At 34.6% G+C, this 19788-nt stretch overlaps 1 protein-coding gene across 5 annotated transcripts; it reads right to left on the bottom strand.

Moving 5' to 3' along the window:
* Window positions 1-3649: 3649 nt before the first annotated feature.
* On the bottom strand, window positions 3650-19535 carry unc79 (UNC-79 domain-containing protein). Of its 5 annotated transcripts, XM_090174004.1 has the most exons (39): window positions 19205-19535; window positions 19006-19126; window positions 18778-18938; window positions 18552-18722; window positions 18178-18483; window positions 17792-17806; window positions 17660-17724; window positions 16392-16553; window positions 15934-16329; window positions 15805-15871; window positions 15703-15740; window positions 15538-15641; window positions 15382-15469; window positions 15108-15320; window positions 14774-15031; window positions 14478-14714; window positions 14032-14419; window positions 12254-12569; window positions 12020-12177; window positions 11374-11417; window positions 11172-11309; window positions 10580-10787; window positions 10218-10520; window positions 9966-10147; window positions 9588-9896; window positions 9387-9525; window positions 7871-9316; window positions 6547-7804; window positions 6286-6487; window positions 5980-6228; window positions 5702-5917; window positions 5540-5620; window positions 5386-5475; window positions 5141-5316; window positions 4890-5079; window positions 4632-4823; window positions 4492-4569; window positions 4387-4431; window positions 3650-3980 (listed from the first exon to the last, which is right to left on the bottom strand). In XM_090174004.1, exons 1-39 carry the CDS (start codon window positions 19224-19226, stop codon window positions 3801-3803), a joined length of 9012 nt encoding a protein of 3003 aa, XP_090030130.1. In that variant the 5' UTR covers window positions 19227-19535; the 3' UTR covers window positions 3650-3800. The 5 variants fall into 5 exon arrangements, with proteins under 5 accessions (XP_090030130.1, XP_090030127.1, XP_090030128.1 ...); XM_090174001.1 differs by having other exon boundaries at window positions 6547-9316; XM_090174002.1 differs by having other exon boundaries at window positions 6547-9316; window positions 9390-9525.
* Window positions 19536-19788: the final 253 nt, after the last annotated feature.

Here is a 19788-nt window from a genome sequence, read left to right as displayed (position 1 = left end):
TTAAATATAAGATTAATATAATTTATAAATATTTAATTAAATATAAGATTAATATAATTTATAAATATTTAATTAAATATAAGATTAATATAATTTATAAATATTTAATTAAATATAAGATTAATATAATTTATAAATATTTAATTAAATATAAGATTAATATAATTTATAAATATTTAATTAAATATAAGATTAATATAATTTATAAATATTTAATTAAATATAAGATTAATATAATTTATAAATATTTAATTAAATATAAGATTAATATAATTTATAAATATTTAATTAAATATAAGATTAATATAATTTATAAATATTTAATTAAATATAAGATTAATATAATTTATAAATATTTAATTAAATATAAGATTAATATAATTTATAAATATTTAATTAAATATAAGATTAATATAATTTATAAATATTTAATTAAATATAAGATTAATATAATTTATAAATATTTAATTAAATATAAGATTAATATAATTTATAAATATTTAATTAAATATAAGATTAATATAATTTATAAATATTTAATTAAATATAAGATTAATATAATTTATAAATATTTAATTAAATATAAGATTAATATAATTTATAAATATTTAATTAAATATAAGATTAATATAATTTATAAATATTTAATTAAATATAAGATTAATATAATTTATAAATATTTAATTAAATATAAGATTAATATAATTTATAAATATTTAATTAAATATAAGATTAATATAATTTATAAATATTTAATTAAATATAAGATTAATATAATTTATAAATATTTAATTAAATATAAGATTAATATAATTTATAAATATTTAATTAAATATAAGATTAATATAATTTATAAATATTTAATTAAATATAAGATTAATATAATTTATAAATATTTAATTAAATATAAGATTAATATAATTTATAAATAATTAATTAAATATAAGATTAATATAATTTATAAATAATTAATTAAATATAAGATTAATATAATTTATAAATAATTAATTAAATATAAGATTAATATAATTTATAAATAATTAATTAAATATAAGATTAATATAATTTATAAATAATTAATTAAATATAAGATTAATATAATTTATAAATAATTAATTAAATATAAGATTAATATAATTTATAAATAATTAATTAAATATAAGATTAATATAATTTATAAATAATTAATTAAATATAAGATTAATATAATTTATAAATAATTAATTAAATATAAGATTAATATAATTTATAAATAATTAATTAAATATAAGATTAATATAATTTATAAATATTTAAAATGATGTAGAATAACTTATAGTACCTAATGTTATAACTACAATTACGGGTAGGCTGTAGCCTACCTTGCCTACCCCTAGATCCGCCACTGAAGAAGTTGAAGAGAAAACGCCCTTACAAACACAAACACAACAGACTCAACAAACACAAAAACAACAGACTCAACACCCACGCACAACCGTCAAAACACAAACACAACAAACTAAACACGCAACCGTCATAACACAAATTCAACAATCACACCCTACACATAAACATTACAATAACGAAATATCCAATCAAACTGAGTTAAAACTCTCGCAACGGTGAGCGTTAACGAAACAAGTTGGCAAGCTTGCCAAAATATACCTCTCCTAGGAAGAGTTTTTAGTTTTAAGTGAAGCGTAACCTGGGGGCTATTCCGTAAACATTCGAACGGGAATTCGATTTCGATACCCTATACCATGTCGAGATCGACTTCGACAATTTGCATTGATTTATGCTTATTCGAAATCTTTACCGAATACCATTCGTCGAGATCTCGAAGTTCGAAATCTAGTTTTCGATCGAAAATTGGATTTCGAATATTTACCGAATAGGCCCCTTCTATCCGTGATTCTGCGGTAAAACGCTCACCTGTCATTCAAGAGGGCTCGCGTTCGAATCCCGGCCGATTAAAAAATTATACTACACCCAATGACAAAAAGAGGGCGCTTTTGGAAAAACCTTTTCCCTGATTCTAAGAAACTGGGTACGCAGTGATTACCCTTTGCCCCGAAAATGCGAACGCGTTCGCAGGCCTGACAGACAGACCCACCCACAGACAGACAGACACGGGGGTTGTATAACCCCTCCTAGGGTACAAAGTCCCCTCGGAGAGGTAAAAACACCATCCAAACCCAACCCAACCGCAAATTAATCCGTTAACGCTCATCGTCGCACGGTGGTTTTGCCAACCCTTCGACTTCGTTCCCTAATTCCTAGCAACTGCGAACGCAGAGATTTCGAGAAACTGCGTACGCAGGACAGACACACAGACAGACACGATGATTGTATAATCCCTCCTAGGGGACATAGTCCCCTCGGAGTGGTAAAAAGTAAAAAATAATAACAAAAAATAATTAGATCCATACAAATAACTAAAGAAGCAAAGCCAACATTATGAAAACACTGAACAAACGAAAAAAAAATAATAATTATAAGATCATGACCAGGCAGATAAATGTTTAAATAATAAATAGCGGAATTTGTGATAATTAGATTCTGTAACAATATTAGATGGCAAAGCATTCCAATCAGTAATGACACTATGAGAAAAAGAATTTAGTCGAGTAGTAGAGACGCGGCGGCGCGTGGTTTACACAATTTTAAAGAATGGCCAAGAGTACGGGAATTGATTTGAGGGGTGAAAAACTCATTAAAGTTAAGATCCAAATTATTGTAAAATAATTTATGTAGCAGACAAAGGTTATTTATTTTATGACGCAAGTCAACAGGCTGAATTCCAAGGGATTTTAAACGAGAAGGGGCAGGCAAATTTTGTAATTTAGTAACAAGTTTAGTTACGCGATTTTGTGGGGCAGATAGGCCCGTATGAGGGGTCCACATAGGGGAACAATAATCGAGAATAGGGGGCGCAAGGGAATTGTAAAGTTGCTTAATTAAACGTGGGGAATGAAAGTTTAAGTTACGGCGAATGAGCCCGGAAATAGTCGATAGACGGTTGGTAACCTTATTAGTGTGCGTAGAGAATTTGAGGCACGGATCGGCAATAATACTTAAATCCCTCTTTAACATTTCACGCGCTAAGTGGCTACCAAAGATAATTTAAACTCGTACCATAGATTCGAAATCACTCTGGCGCGCGTTGCCGATAGCGTTTACCCACTTCCCGCTGGAACTCAGAAAAAAATCGCTCCATGGTTTGCGCCTTACCGCAACCGATGGAGCCCGATTTTTCTGAAGTCACTTGCTGGAAAAGGGTAAACGCTTCGGAACAAAACCGTCAATGGCAAAGCTCTCAGTATTCGAATCTAGGGTAGAGTTTAAATTATCTTTGGTTTTACTATTGCCACCTACCGTCTCTCGGAGAAAACAGACATTTTGCGGAGACACAATCTGAGCTAGTGTCACCGTCAGCGTCGAAAATAACATCCTATTCCCCTTCTATATGATCTAGAAGGGATGAGGTGCTTTTTGGCTTATTTTCACTGCATCACAGCAAGGGAATATAGTTACGGAATTTAGTTATATTACCTTTGACAACGTCGTCATAGACATCAGTTGAATGCCAGATGGTCCAGAAATCAAAGGATAGGATTCTCATTTGAAACAATTTTATTAAGATTTTAACAAGAACGATTGTAAACACACCTAAAACACATAAAATCTATACGATATAACATCCCATAATATTTTAGTAACCATAAATAGTTCATCACGATTGATAAATCCTTATTTACCTAAAACACAAATTTGGCACAATTACAATACACGTACTAAACATTAATACTGCTTTCCATTTTTCACATTGAATAAAATTGGGTGGCGGCTGAAGATTGCATCTCAATTTGTCCCAATTTAAACTGAAGTCTTTGTAGCCATTTAAGAAATGTTGTAGTTATAGCCGTTGCTTCCTCTCTAGTTTGAATAGGAGGTTGCCAATTCAAGCATGTTTGCAAACGCACTTGAAGGTGACCTGGTAGCTATAAGTGAAATAAATTTTTAAAACAAATGAAAACTAGTTATTGCCAAACTCATATGAGATTGGTTTCGTATATGTGGACTGATTATTGATTAATCGATGCATGCCTAAAATAACCATATCAATTAATTGAAAAAAACTATCACTACCGATAATAAATAATTCATTAAAGACAATTTTTCTAAGAAAGGAATAGATGGTGCCTTTTTTTTTAATAGTTAAATAAATTTTAAATTTGACTAAGCTATAAAAATGATTGCTGTCTCATTTTTGTTTTGGAAAAAATAAGTTTAAAATCAGTTAGAAATAGGTAGAAATTCCGGAGCAGTTAAACCTCTTTTGTTTGTTAAATTATAGTATTGGTGAGCATTAAGGAAAATTATTTAAAATTATAGTATAAAATTTACTTGTCCATGGTAGCTATAGAGAACTGGGGTCCACATTGGCAATAGCTATAAAAAGAGCACCAAGTTTTTAAAATTAAAATCATTTGTCTAAAAAAATTATTATACCCTGGCTAAAACTGTCGAGTTGCATTCCATTAAAGCCTCCATAAGACTTAAGAAATGCAAACTGACCATTTCGGCTAACTGTAAAAACAAGGTTTAAAATTAAACTTTGTCCTCAGTCGACAATAATATTGAAAACTTACGACTTTAGAATGACAAACTAATTGCAATATTGCGGGAGTAATTTTGGCCCAAAAATCAGTCAAAGTCAAACAGCACTGATGATTTTGCTCGCTACCTGGAGGATTGAGAACCACCATATGTTCGCAATACATAGTCCAAAGCTGACAAAGAATAAATGCATGGAAAAGAGATGACATATGTAGAACAGACGCCTGCAAAAATATAACAAACTCTTATACACGAAAACTCTGAAATTTAGCAAATATGATGATTTGTACCTTGGACTGCTCTGCAAATCCTGCTAATATAACTTGAATATGTTCAGCTACAAATGCATTGGCCTCAAGAGGGATTGGTTGGCACACAAAATTTGCTGCATTGTGCAACAGGGCACTATGCTGCAGAGCTCCAAGCAAAAGCCATGACAGCAGTCTGATGTGGGACACACATTCTATAAATTCTTTGGGTCTGAAAAATAAGAAAAACATTTTGGTGCAAATACACTGAAAAAAATTACGAATTAATTTACCCTTGTTGTAACGCCGTTGGTGGGTGATAGAGCCAAGGCAAATATTTTCCAATCGCACGGTTATCCCTGCCATTTCCTTTAGTTATTTCAAGAGCCAGATATTGAGCCATTCCAGCTTTAAGGTGAGCACCCAGAGTTTCTTCATTCAAACGACTCAGAGTACCATGAAAGTTGCTCTGAAATTGTGTTGCAATGTTTATAATAAAATCAATGCATTGAGTATAATGAAAATTAATTAAATATACCTTGACTTTACTCAAAGTGTGAACATCGCAAACAAATTCCAGTACATCATGAAGGTTTTGGCGCATACAGTCACTTGCTCCAGTTGTATACTGCAAATTTTAATGATACAGGTCTTTAATAGTAACCTTCATATTAATTAATAAAACAATATACATTTTGGCACTCTGAAGTAGCAGTAAGCCCCTCAATAATGACTGAAGGAACTAAAGTTCCACCAGCATCTTGTAAAACAAACTAAAAAAATGCTAATATTAAAAAAAATAACACTGCTAATATTAAAAAAAATAACACTGCAAATAAGAAAAGGACACTAACCTGCACCAAAACGAGAACAGTTTCGTCAGGAATCAAAGATTTAAATTTAAGCATTTGAAGAAGTTCATATATAGCTGTACGAGTTAAAGTGAGTTTATCCCTTTCTCGAGAAAAACTGCGGTTGCATAAATGGCATATTTCCAATAGTTGTTGATACTGAATTGGTGAGAATTGCAAACAGTGACTCAAAACTTTAGAGAATGGATCCAAAATAGGCTAAAAACATCAAAACAACTTATTTATTAGCTTTTCAAACTCTATTATAAATCGATTCTTACTTTACAAGATGATATAACAGGCATTTTCAAAACACAAATCATAATTTTCAAAAGAGCATTCAAGTCGCATTGCCCAGGAACGAGAATGAGCAGTAATTTGCGTAAAAATATTTCTAGCTGAGCAATAAATGCACTCCAAGGAGGATTGCTACTCTCCAGTAATCCTCCGAATGTCGACAAATAAGTGGCAACGTTTTCAGTTACAAGGAAAATTGTGTCATTTGTCAAATGTTTCCTTTCATTAAGGTTCTGAAAAAAAATACACTCACACGCTACTTCAAACATATTCTTAACTGAAAACCCTACTTCAAATAGCAACAGAAGTGGAGAAACTTGATTAAGCTCTGGAAAATCTGTCAAAGCGGTGGAGATGGTCTTGAAAAACTCATTGTCAACCAAATGCGAGTGAAATAATTGTACAAAAATTCCATTCGGTGTAAGTTGATGAAGCACGCAACGGAGAAACTGACGGGCTATACTACCGGCTCCTCCAGGTAGATAAATATTACTTAAAAGAAGAATAGGCATTGAATATAGAAATAGTTATTTAAAAAATAATTCCTGTACCTGTCACATTGCCAAGGGTAAGCTGTAGCCGAAGCGATTCTAGCAACAGCTCTAAGCATTTCTGGTAGCAAAGGAGCTGCTAAAGTTGGTTCACGGTGAACAAAAGTTGCCAAAACAATGATACACAAACCCAATTCTTCATCACTGTATTCTTCCATTATAGCTCCACAGTCATTGCAATGTTCCAAAACCTGATCCTCTAAACAGCGTGCGCTTGATGACTGACTTGTGCTAGAGCGTTTTGACATTCCCATAACACTTCCACTACTAGACAGGCCTTCCGGCTTTCTACCAGTCCGTCTAGTAGTTCCTGCGCGAATATCCAAAGTTTTCTGAATGCCCATTTCACTTCCACCCATTCCAGGTTTCCTTTGTCTTCTTTGACGGTAATGTAATTTTCCTTTAAAATCATCAAGTGGACTCACCCCTTCAGATTGAAAGAGACCATTATCATCTTCATCTTTATCATCAACAATATCATTTTTGTCACTAGTAGGATCTGTATTCAACTCTTCGCTGAGTTTTGCTTCCAAAGGAAGGTGGGCAAAGTCATTGACACTTTCTTCTCCAAACATTATTTCTATGTCTCTCCTATCGTTGTTAGAGAAGCATTTATCTTCTTTCTCTTTGCCTTTCTCCTCCAATTTTTTATTGCATTCTATCTGAGTTCCTACTTTGGCCTTATCTGCTTTCTGATTTTCTTTGGAACCTTCACTCGAAGTAGTCGAACCCGAAAATGGATCTCCAATATCTGAATCAGTAATGCTTGTTAGAGGCAACCTAGGCTGTTGTAAAGGCGGCACTTCAACAGCGACAACATATTTCCCTGGTTTCTTGGTGTACTGAAAATTACTTGCTGAAATGGGAAAATCCGATATGTTGAAGCTTTTCGTTGTAGATTGGGAAGCTAAAGAACTTTGGGTTGAAAGTGGTTGCTTGATGACCTCTTTCTTTGATGATTCCACCGAAGAATCGTCTTTAGTTTTGGCACACTCCGAATCCAATTTCTCAAAAACTTTTACAGATTCAAAAGCATCTTCGTATCGTTCAGTTTTTATTAGAGACTTTGCTGGCGATTTCTTTTGTGATAGGGAATCAGACTCTTTTCGTTGTGGAAGAGGCCCAATAGGCAAAAGCCGCTCTATTGGTGGAAACTGCAATGAAGACCCAGCAAAGCTCTTCATCGTTTGAACTCCTTTATTTGCTTCAGAGTAATCTTTTTTAGAAGAATCAGACTCTCTTGTTGTGTCGCTGCTGCCTGTTGTGTACGATAAGTTAGAGTTTTCAGCACTCAGTGGTTTATGGGCTGTTGTACTAAATTTACTTTTGACATGAAACTTCTTGGAATCCTTTCGCATTGGTCCAATTGGTATAAGTCTTTCTGGAATTGGTTTGGTTAATCCTTGCGATGACTCTATCTGTGTGCTTTGACTTAATTTTCCAGATACATTGCTAGCAGCAGAATGAACATCCCTTCTGGTGGAAGAGGGAGAATCAACTTTCGTTGAACTTTTAATCTCATGGCTTTGAGTTCTTCCCACTTTGGATTTTAATGACCCCACATCTAAGGCTCCCATTCTCTGCAATTTGGGAGAACGAGGAGAATGTGGACTCCTAGATCCGTCTCTTCTTTCTTGAGACGATGACTGAGATCGTGAAGTGGTAGTAATTTGGCCAAATTGCAATGGTAATAATGACTTAGTATCAGAACTAACAGACAATTTTATCGGTGGAAAAACAAATTTAGACGATTCAGTGACTTTACACTTCAGGCTTTCGTTAATTGTGTCAGCCTTTTTGGCCACAGAGGAGCAAGAGACGGGCTGATTACAGAATAAGCCAACATTGGTTTTGCTATATTTAGTTAAATCATTAGATTCGCAAAATTGTTGGTCTGATGGAGAGAAAGGTGAGCCACCACAACTGGAAGTACTAGAATTTGGCTGATAATCTTTGGCAGGTGGCAACCTAGATTTCAGAGCCACATTCCCACTCTCTGTAGTAATCGTTAATCTGTCTCCTTCCATTTCGACCAAAGTTGAATCAATTTTCTCTTCTTTTCTGGACAAAGTGACTGACAACAGGTTAACGTAGTTCTTGTATTGCTTAGACTGATCTTCTTCCTCATCAGTTTCGCTAGCAACTGCAAAAATAGGCTCGCAAGTAGAGTGCGAAATTTTGGAATCAAAAACATCTATATCTATCGTGTCGTCGTTTTTCTCCTCAGTACTGTAAGATGCCTGAAACGACTGGATTTGGTCCTTCATGAAACCTTCAACTACGTTTCCGCTTTCAACAACCAAAGTGGCCACTCCAGACGAATCTTCTGAGTGATCTATGACAGTCACACGACCATTCCTTTCAACTGCGACAGTTTCTTTGACCAGGCGAACGCAAGCTTGCTCTGGTACAACCGGGAGTGACAGAAGAGTTTCTAATTCGCCAACTGATTCAGATTTGTCAGCATCAGTACTTTCAGACTTGGGACTTTCTGGAATGGCTTCTAATTCTGGCTCCGGATCTTCCCCATCACTCGAGTAACTGAATTCGGCTAGCTTCCTAGCTTTCAATTGAGCCATTTCTTTGGGAGTTCTTTGATAATGTTCCTCTCGCATTTCATCTTTGGATATCCCTTTTGGAAAATAAAGTCTAGAGTCTGCAGTCGAATCTCCGATGATAAATTTGAATTCATTGGCCGAGAAAATAGCATCGGAAGGTGGCGTATGTCTTTCTTGGATATTTTCCAAGTCCACAGAAGCTGTACTCAAATCTATAGAAGGAATGCAAATGTTAATGAAATTGAAAGATACAGCAAATTAAGGCTAAAAGAATTATCTAACCACGTGATCTCGAAGGAACAGGACTTAACAAAGGTTCAGGTAGATGTTTACAACGATGACATTGAGCTTCTAATGTATTTAACACAATATGAATAAGCATTTGAATCTGTCTTGACATGGGCGGGGTTGTATATTGGTACTAAGAAAACAATAAAATGTATGAAAACATTGTAATTTAAAAAATATTTTAATCATTATTACCTTGTATAGAATAACTAAGACAGAAACAAGCCAAGAATGCCTAACGTGTGGAGTGAGAAGCCAGAGTGAATACGTCGGGGACTGATGTTCATGAATATATCTTTGAGGAGATGGACAATAAATCAAAACTGGCAAAAATAAAGTTTGAAGTATATTTCCCATGCTATAGTTGTAATCAAGGACTTTCGAAGCCATGATCATAAAAGCATTAAAAACTGGAGAAGCTCTCAATTTATAAGGTGAAATAAGAAAAACCTTCTCAGCTGGACTGAAGCCCAATAAAATATTTAAATGCCTCAAAACAATAAGCTGTATAACAAAAATAATTAAAGTATTATAATATTATTAGCCCTGAATTGTTTAAAGTGGGACACCTACCTGATTTCTGGCCATTGTCTTCTCTTCAGTGGGATGAGAAGGATCCGGTCGGGATAAAAACTGCATCAGCAAAAAAATTAAAAGATGCAGTGTGTCTTTATCATGTTCATCGTTATCCATAACCCTCTGAATTATATGGACAAACTGGGTTTCTTCTTGCACTAATTCTCTTAAATGGCCATCTTTTAAACACAAAATTTATTTAAGTTTGAAAACTGGGGATTAAAAAAATTGAAACGTGATATAAACTACCTGGGAAAAAACTATTGGGAAAGTGCTGTAGGGAAGGACCTCCACTAAACAGGCCACTACTTAATTTGGAACTCTTCCTTTTCAAAACAGGAGCTGAAGATTGCCTACTGTAAATTTTCTCCTTGTCTAATTTATCAGCTTTTGATATCATGCCGCCTGGAGCCGACATTGCGCGTTTGTAAGGATATTTGGTGCCGAAACTAGCTACTAAAGATCTAGAACTATGAGTGAAGGACAAAGCCTCATGGGCTCGAGTTAGTTTCTTTTGAAAAACTTCACTATGAAGATTACTGTTCTTTAAATCTGAAAAAATTAATCACATCTATTTTATACAAGCTCAAAATAGTGAACTTCAAAGTTACCTCTGGTCACGGATATTTCCCCTAACTTCTCCAAGTTAATTTGAGCCTCTACAAAGAGGGTGTCGTATCTATTCAGGAAAAAATCCCAAGTTAAAAACCGTCGATTACTACTGCCCAAATGGTTGTACAGCTGGTAAATTATCTGCAATATTATTGGTCTGTCCGCTATGACCATATCAAATTGAACTTCCAAACACCAGACCAGCAACTATACAGAGACAGTAATTTAATTGAAGAAACATAATTAATTTTGGATAGATGGGTTGCTAGTTATTGTAAAATAAGATTTAAAAAAAAATTGCAAGATACGCCGCATCAGCTGGGAAAATATCAATGGCATATGGAAAATAAGAGCTCCATCGCCAGGTCACAAAACCACATTTCTAAGTAAATTTTCCCATCAACTGCATGCAGAAAATTGGGACTTTGGCACCAAATATCGCAAGTACGTTCCAGGGAAAATAAGGGTTCTAATCACGGCCCAATAATAGTCACACAATATTGATTAACAATTTTTATACTTATAGAAAATTTAAAGATACGGTGTATCTACTCAAAATTACAATTGCTAATGATATTTCATTGTTCATACTTTAAGTGAGGAAGCTTTGATGTTTTCCAAATTAAGGAGAGCTCTTTGAGCTACTGTGGATTTAATGTCGTCCAAACAGCGAACAAGGTAACAAAATGCATTTGCCAGAGACATCTGTAGTAAAGGGCTATTTTTTACCTGAAAAATGGGACTTCTTATTAAGTTAATTGAAATTAGAAAGAAAACAAAAAAGGTATCTTACTGTGGAGTTGTCAACAAAATGTGCTATCATTGTTACACGCTCAACTAAAATTGGAAGAAATACACAATATTATTTCTGCATTTTGGGGTGGGATTTTAGAATGTTTTTCTTCAGGTTTTTTAATACATTTTGTGGTGCTCTTAAACATGTGCTTTTGCCAGCAATTTGAAACAAGCTACAAAAGCACCCATAGCGTCTGTACTACTAGAGTTGTCTTAAACCATTTCTAAGGCAAATTTACATCTGAGAACAAACAAATATGAGAAATATTCAAAAGTTGTGATTTTTTGTAATCTTTCCCATAGAGGTGGGGGTAGGAAATGTATGTGTCTGTAACGATTTTGTTTAAGAGTTCTCGATGTAGTTTTGTCTACGACCGTTTTTTAAAGAGCACACAAAAAATTTTAACAGAAAAATTAATGGGTCACAGAATCATTTAAAAATTCAGGCTGAATTTTATGTAACTTCTCCCCTTCCATACCTTGTGAAAGTGGATTCATCATAATTTTTAATTTTTCCTGCCCTGTTTCTGAAGACTAATGCAGGAAACTACTGAAATTTGAACAATTCTGTGGTCCTTTATCTTTCAATTTTTAACTAGGCTGCACTATTGGTTGGTAACAAGGAATTGAAAATGGAAAATGACCAGCTATATATCTTGCTCTCCAATTTTCATTGTGAAAGTCTTTCTCTACTACTTTCCAAAACATATCAGAACCACAAGGTAGAGTGATGCAATGTAGTAAGAGAGGGACTACAAGTTGGGAGATCTGAGAGAATTCAGCTTGAAGTAACTCCCATAAACTAGATGAAGGTATCATGATAAAATAAATAAGATGACCACTCCCACAACTCCAAGATCATCAGGAAATATATTTACTTGATTACTAGAAGATTTTCTTGACACCAAATCAAAAAACCCCTATGCTCTCGCGCTGCTTTGTTCAAGACTTCAGCGTGAAGACACATTAGTTTTAGCAGTAGCAACATATGGTATAATACATCAGCGTCCTTGTGATCGCTAAGTTCTTTCAGTAAACAATATATTAATTGAAGCTGCACTGGTAATTCTTCAATGGTAAATTTGAATTTCCCTTGAGAAGTGTGCCAGAAATCCTCGTCATCTTTAGTTTGATTTATAGTATGATCATTTTCATCCACTAACGTTGCTGATGCAACTGTACACTTTGCAACAGCTATAAAAAAAAATTATTGATGAGACTGGTATCGGTTTCCAATAACATAATTTTACCAATTAATTGGCCCACGTCTTTATTATCAATTAATCAGGAGAAACTACTGAAACTAATTTTACCTGATTTTTTAACAATTATATATAAGCAAATTTTCTCAAAAAGGGAAAGATAAGATTTTTTAATAGCCAAATTTGGCTTTCTGGTTAGCTGCTAAGGTTTTACGGCAAAAATCGTCATGGGTATCAATTGGGCATAACAGTAAAAGTTCAGTATGGTTTAACCTAGGCATGCGAGAGTTTTCATAAAAAAAAGAAACCCTAAAAAGTTTAACTCAAAGCTTAGGCTTAAAGTTTGGGAATGTTTCCATAAAAAAAATAAAAACAGTCCCACATTCACTCCGCCTAACGCTTTTTAATTGGTTGAAGAGTAAAAATAATTTCTATAGATCTTTATGATTGGAAATAGTTTTGAATATTTGATATTTTCTAATAAATTACGCAAATGACTACTTGAACCATCCCTATTTAGCTAAACCTAATTATTCTAATATTAAAAATTACCAGAATACTAGGCATGTGCGAGTACTCAATTTCGTGCGAGTACTCGATCGAGCCCTAGGCTCTAAAATCATTTTTTGAAAAGCTCAAAAATGGTTCGAGCCTCAAATTGAGGCCTAGGCTTAAATTTCGAGTACTCGAAACTATTATTCTTACCAAGGCACTACTCGCGAGCTTGTAAAAACCTACAAAAAAATTTATATAGTCCTGCCTTAAGATTTCTTATTGGGGAGGTACAAGTCCTAGTTGTTTCTGATTGGTCACCAATTTTAAATGTAGAAAACGAAACTAAAACCGTAAGTTACATTACGTATAGTGCCCTAGCTGTTTATTGCTAGTTTTTTGGCGGTTCATCAGTCCACTATTTTATTGTTGTAATCCCTTGTATGGCCAGTTATTAATTTAGACTTCTCAAATATGGCTTCAAATAAACGTAAAAGCTCTGGCAGTAATTAATAAATAAAGTTTATTTTTGAAAAATGTTTTACTTAATAAACCCAATTATTCAGAGCCTTTTTAAGCTAAATCTATCACGGAGTACTCGAAACCCCCTTTATAAAGCTAGGTCTTAGTAATTATTCAAGTACTCGAAACCCTCTTTTTAAGCTAAGCTTAATTCTTCGAGTACTCGAAACCACATTTTAAGCTATGCCTAAAAGCTCGAAAGCTCGGTAAGATTTTAAAGCTCGGCTTGATACTCGAAAAGTGAAATTTTTAATACTCGAAGCTCGACTCGAAACCCAAAAATCAAGGCTCGCACATGCCTACAGAATACTAAAAACCCCATTTTTACGAAGTCTAAATACTCCATACTCGACCAGAAAACCCAAAATCAATACTCGCACATCCCTAGTTTAACCTCAAAATTGTATTGGAATTATTTACATCACGATATCTTATCTTACCAACATCATCTTCAGTCAGGGTAATGGCTCTCGCAAACGCAGTAACCACTTGCTCAAAGGGCATTGTAGCAGCGATGTCCATATGGTTGTCACATTCTTTAACCGTTGCAGTCACTACATTGGGCAGTTTTTTCTCTTCCACCTCATCCACTGTGGTTTCTAACTCTCCTTTAGAGGGCTGTTCATCCCCTCGAGTAAATTCTTTCAAGGGCACACAAATACCCTGCGAAGCAAATTCATTCGATAGCTTCTGAGCCAATGGCCCATGCTTTATAGTTGTTTTTGCAGGTGCTGGTGCTGGTGGGGGATGGGGTCGTTCCTCACTACCAGCTCCATGTTTTAGAGGTGATGAGTGGAGAGGTTTTATGTGAGGAGAGTCTGTGGGAATCTTAAATCCATAGCTTACGTTAATATATAACTCTCAAATAGAAATTTTATTACCTTACATCAGCCATTGTGACTTCCATAGCCGGGCAAAAATACTCCATGATAGCAAAGGCTAGCTGATACCAAATGGCGCACATTTCACAAAACAAGCAATTATTTCCTTCATTGGTCCCTTCAGCCACACACGTGTGAACTCCTACCCAAGGAGCCTTGATCATATCACGTAGCATTTTCATGACTTCTTGAGCTTCTTTTTGAGTGAGGCCCTTGTGGGCATTCACCTCTTGTAGTTCCACCTGAAAATGAGGAGAACAAAATAAATAAAAAACAAGCAAATAAAAAAAGTGTTGTTTACTTGTTTAATGAGTATATCCAACATGAGGATGTAGCACGTTATGTTCAACTCTGCGTCAACCGGTGTACTATTGACGGCAATAGACGCCGTTTTGCTTTCTGCGGAATCTCTGCTAGCTCCGGGACCACTTTCGGAAGTTTTTTCTGAAGGCTTTTTTGAACCACTAGTCTCAGCAACGACAGTTGTCGCTTTAATACCATAGAAAAACATTTCGAAGAGCAGTGTCAAAGGAACCGGAACTTCAAGTAATGTTAGTGTCTAGTATTAATAGGTTTTTATATTATTTTCCGTATTCTTTTTTTTAAAAGAATTGAATCCAAGTGATTCTGCGTACCTGCAGCCAATTCAAAGCTTGTTCTTGCATGGAGGAGGAGGAATTTTCAAATCGAATGCTCAAGAAATGGTACATCTGTTTGATGTTAAAGCCTAGGGGGCTTAAATCAGGATCCAACACTTTGCTAAGCAAAATCTTCATTTCAGCTAGATCCTCTTCTGGTAGTTCGTTACGGAAGGCTTCCATCCAGAAAGGTATGATATAATCCCAGATCTGTTAAGAGGGCCAAAACAATTTGATAAAAGTCGATCATTTTAGCCAACCAATTCCATACATCGTGTGTGATGATATCATAAGGAACAAGACACAAAAGACGCTTGAACCCTTCTCGGATCTGATTAGTCTGAGAAGGCCAGAGATCCCTGAAAAAATATAAAATAAATAATACCCATATAATTAATTTCAAAATACACAATGTCAAATCTTTTACCAGTGTCCTCCAACTTGGGAATAATCTGCAGGATGAGGAACTAAGCATGATACAATAACTTCAAAATGCGTTCTTACAATGTCCATCAGCCAGCCATGAATGTACTAAAGAGAAAGAAAAAACCTGTAAGTAATATAGTACATCACAGGTTTTTTATTTATTTACTTCCGATTTCAATCGTTCTAAGGAATTCCCTGACTGATCTAAAATACGAATGCAACTTAATTTAAGTTATTTCAAGGCATTTTTAGTTATAAAAATGTGTACCGTCAGGTAGGCATGCTGTGTAATGAAACCACTGAAAGAGCATGCTTAAGAGACGACCCAGAGTTTCCTAAATAAAAAACTTCTAAACCAACAATCTTATTTCATTCATGATTATATAAAAAATCTTACAATTGGAGTATCACTTGTTGGAGTACATAGAGTTACAGTCATCCAAACTCCAAATCGACTTAAAAGTTGTCTCTCTTCTATGGTATCCGTCTCGAGGCCTTCATCGCCTAATAAACCCATCCTGCTGTGACGTTCCGAGCTATCTTTTGTGGATTTTTCCTGGTTAGGTTCCGCTTCTCGAAGCAAACTGACAATAGCTTCAATCATGAATGACTGCATTTCAGGATCCATAGTCCAAGGGCTTGGAATTTTAGCATGTGCAATATGTTTTGTGCTAGTAGAGTGATGTTGAACATTACACTGATGGCAAAATCGAATTGGTTTATATCCATTGAGTCCAGCACATTCAATGGAGAAACAGGTAGTAACTGCTTTCTTCTCAGTGGATTTACAGTTCTATAATATTTTTAAACACTAACATTAATATGAATCAAATTTAAGCTAACATTTACCATTACTTTATATTCGCAATGTAAAGATATTTCTTGCATGGGTTGTAGTATGGGAGTCAAATTATCAATGTGGTACTCTCGTTGAATTTGACCTGTGCAAGCCTCGCAAACATACAATGGAGGAGGGTGTTCCCCAGAGCTAATAGCTACAGAATGATCCAAACACATCTAAAAATGATATAAAATGATAAACATTTACAGTACCATCGGAAATACAGAAGTCAAAAGTTATCGGATGTGTTCTAATTTTTAAGCGTTTCAGCAGCATCTTCCCTAATGTGAATAGGCAGGGTTCATTGTCATATCTCGCTCTTTCTGGTATAAAATAATTCCAACCTGGTTGCTTCACCTACACCAGCAATTGAGAGCTAGGCTCACTGTCTTGGCAGGAAAAATTTGCTTCTGCACTGGTCACTGCCATTACCTCCCTCTAATACCACAAGGCTGTTTTTTTTTTCTAATTACCCCATAAACCCAGCTCTATGTCTGCTCCCTCCAATGTAAAAAATATATAAAAATTAATTAGCATTTTTCAGCCCCTTGCAATTTGGAGCTTCATGCACTTGCCTGCTTTGCCCTGTGTCGCAATGGCCATGTGTTTGGGTAGCAAGTTTTGATTTTAAATATAATGGCTGGATAATAACAACAATTTATTTATTTAACTTTAGGAGAATGACAATGTAAAGACAATCTTTGACCTATTTTCCAATGTTACAAGAGAGGAAAAGGACAGTGGTCTTATTTTACACACATCACTAGTGTGCGTCAGAAAACGAAAGTTTTAGAAAGCCAGGCTGATTTGATGACTTTTAAAGAAGCAACACATTGTCAGACTGAAGTAGATTGGGAGTAAGCTACAAAAATCTCAACATATTCATTCTCCCTAAGTATAAATAAATACTAGTGATGGACTGAAACCGATATGGTATTGGTATCAGCATGGTTACCAATATCACGATTTTCTTGATTTAATCAGTTTGCTTTTTAATTACCTATTTTCCAGATAACAATACAGATTTTTTCCAGATATTTTAAAATCAATTTTATTAAAAATCATTTGGCTACCGCAGGTCTACGATTATTTCAAGTGTTTACCCCATGCATGCCGTAATAATCAGTTAGATATCAGTATCAGTAACAATTTACTGAACCTCCAATATCGGTTAAATAATTGAAACTAATAAATAGGCCAACTCTTTATAATAACCGTTACCATTATCCGTAGCTATGAGTTTAAGTTTGCATACATTTTGGGAAATAAGAATTTAAATTACTTTAATTGCGTCGTTATTCGTAGGGTTGAGGCAATTATCCCTTTGACAGATTAGAGGTTTCCAGCCTACAAATTACCAAGATATAGTTTAAGCCCGAAAGAGGAAACCGAGTTTAAATGGATTCAAAATTACCAGAATATAGGGGTCCTAGAAGAACAGGTGGAGAACGCAAGGTTTGTGCAATAAGTGGGACAAATTGGGAACATATAATGCAGTGCAACAGTAAAAAGAAAAATTACAGATGCAAATAATTTGGTATACACTCTTAGATTGCATGCAACCGGAACCACTATATAGAAACAAGAAAAATATGAACTCTTACTGAGACTAAACAAAATAAATTGTACGGTATATTCAAAACAAAATAAAACATTTTAAGGAAAGTTCTCAGCCTCGTAATAATAATCTAATCGATAGAGTACAGTGCATCAACTAATAAATGTGCCTATGTATGTTAACACTAGCATCTCTAAAAGGAAGTTTAGGTTCAGTCACTGGTACATCGCATAACAACTCACCGCTGTGACTTGCAATCATGGCTTTTCGATCAGCCAATGTAGGGTTCAAAGCTGGCCAATAGTGAAATAACAATTCCACAGCTGGTTTCCGAGCTTTGGCAGTTCCATGGGCAATGACGCAAAGGATATCTTTAACTATATCTTGCTTTAATGCCATTAGGCATTCTAAAAGCTGACAGTGATGTTCGGGATTATCAGTATACTGAAAAATCATCATGATTACGGCGGCTACTGACATATTCGCATAATTTTGATTCTCATGGTCAACAGCACTCAAATTAGTGCTTGTTATGCTAGAACAGCTAACTGTAATTGACATATTTATGATACTATAGCCTCATGATATCATTATACAAATAATGAACTACTATTACCTATGGTGAACGGCAACAGATGGTTACAAATTATTTCCATAATGTCTTTATGCAAGGAATTTGGAAATTGTGCCATCGAGGATGCTGCTATGTAGGGTAAAGTGTCCATGTACTCGTGTTCAAGAAATGGAACTAAACACATTAGTGTTTGGAGAATAGTCTGTCCCAAAACTTAAAAAAATTAAGAGTTAATGAAATAATACGTACTTCTATCTAAAAAACTCACTATGGGCTCCATATTGAACCAAAGAAACAGAATCCACGAGATCAACAACTACATGGTAGAGAGCTTTATAGTCCAAACTGGGAAACAGAGATATTCTGGAGTGATCTTTTTCTACTGTACGCATAATTTCCAATGGAATACTCTTAACATCTTTAAGAACACTGTGTAGGTAGAGCATAATTAACTAAGGGCATTTGGCCAAATGATAATACAAGTTACTTCAATTACCTTAATAATGTCTGATTAAAATATTTTAAGGTGTTTGCTACATCAATACCGGATGGTAGGGGTAGGATGTTATGTTGGACTCTATGGTGGTAGTCTTGTAGGTTACGAATCTTGGCAGCAACTAAAAGGATTAAGAAATGTTATTTATGGCACATTCTATTGGTGTGTTTTTTAAATCTAATTAAATTAAGTAACTTACACGCAGCAGCCCTGGTGCCCATTTTTGTTGCAATCAACTAAACACTGCTTTCAAAATATCCCTCTTACCAAAACTTTAAGCCTTGTATTGTCATCTGTACCAATTTGAGTTTCTAGGCCTAGGGTACGTTCAGGAACGAAAATCAGTTGGATTTCGGTGTTTGCTTGATTTTGTTTTGTTGTGGTCTTGCCATTTCTTATAAAAACTCTAATCCAACTTATCGCGAAAGGGAAAGTCTACTAATATTACGGCCAAAAGAAAATTATCACCATTGACCAACATCACCCACTACGTCGTCGTTTTCTTTGACCCCGACAGCAGATAAATTATGTTGTATTCTCAAGCGCAGCGCTCAAGCCATCTGCTTTCTTCTTTTGAGTATTTTAGTATAGTCTAACCTTTTTCTCGTCTTTCTGAGTCCTACATTACCCTAAAATTATTTTTCGTTGATAATGATTTCGGTGAATTGACGCATGGACCCAAGGTTTGTAGATAAATGCACAGTAGTAGCAAGTTAGTAGTAGTGCATGCACGATTTTTAAAAACCTTGAATATTTGGTACTTGATTGACGGCGGTCGCGGAC

The sequence above is a fragment of the Leiobunum rupestre genome, chromosome 4, assembly GCF_980474605.1.
Source record: "Leiobunum rupestre chromosome 4, qqLeiRupe1.1.hap1, whole genome shotgun sequence".
Taxonomy (NCBI): domain Eukaryota; kingdom Metazoa; phylum Arthropoda; class Arachnida; order Opiliones; family Sclerosomatidae; genus Leiobunum; species Leiobunum rupestre.
Note: the sequence above shows the minus strand (reverse complement) of the source record. Positions and strands in the feature narration are given on the sequence as shown.

Coding starts and splice junctions, on each gene's coding strand:
- unc79 (XM_090174001.1), bottom strand. CDS start 19,226: ATGGGCACCAGGGCTGCTGCGT. Junction 12,570..14,031: donor CCTGACTGAAGATGATGTTG/GTAAGATAAGAT, acceptor TTTTTTTTATAG/CTGTTGCAAAGTGTACAGTT. Junction 4,570..4,631: donor TAGTTTGTCATTCTAAAGTC/GTAAGTTTTCAA, acceptor TTGTTTTTACAG/TTAGCCGAAATGGTCAGTTT.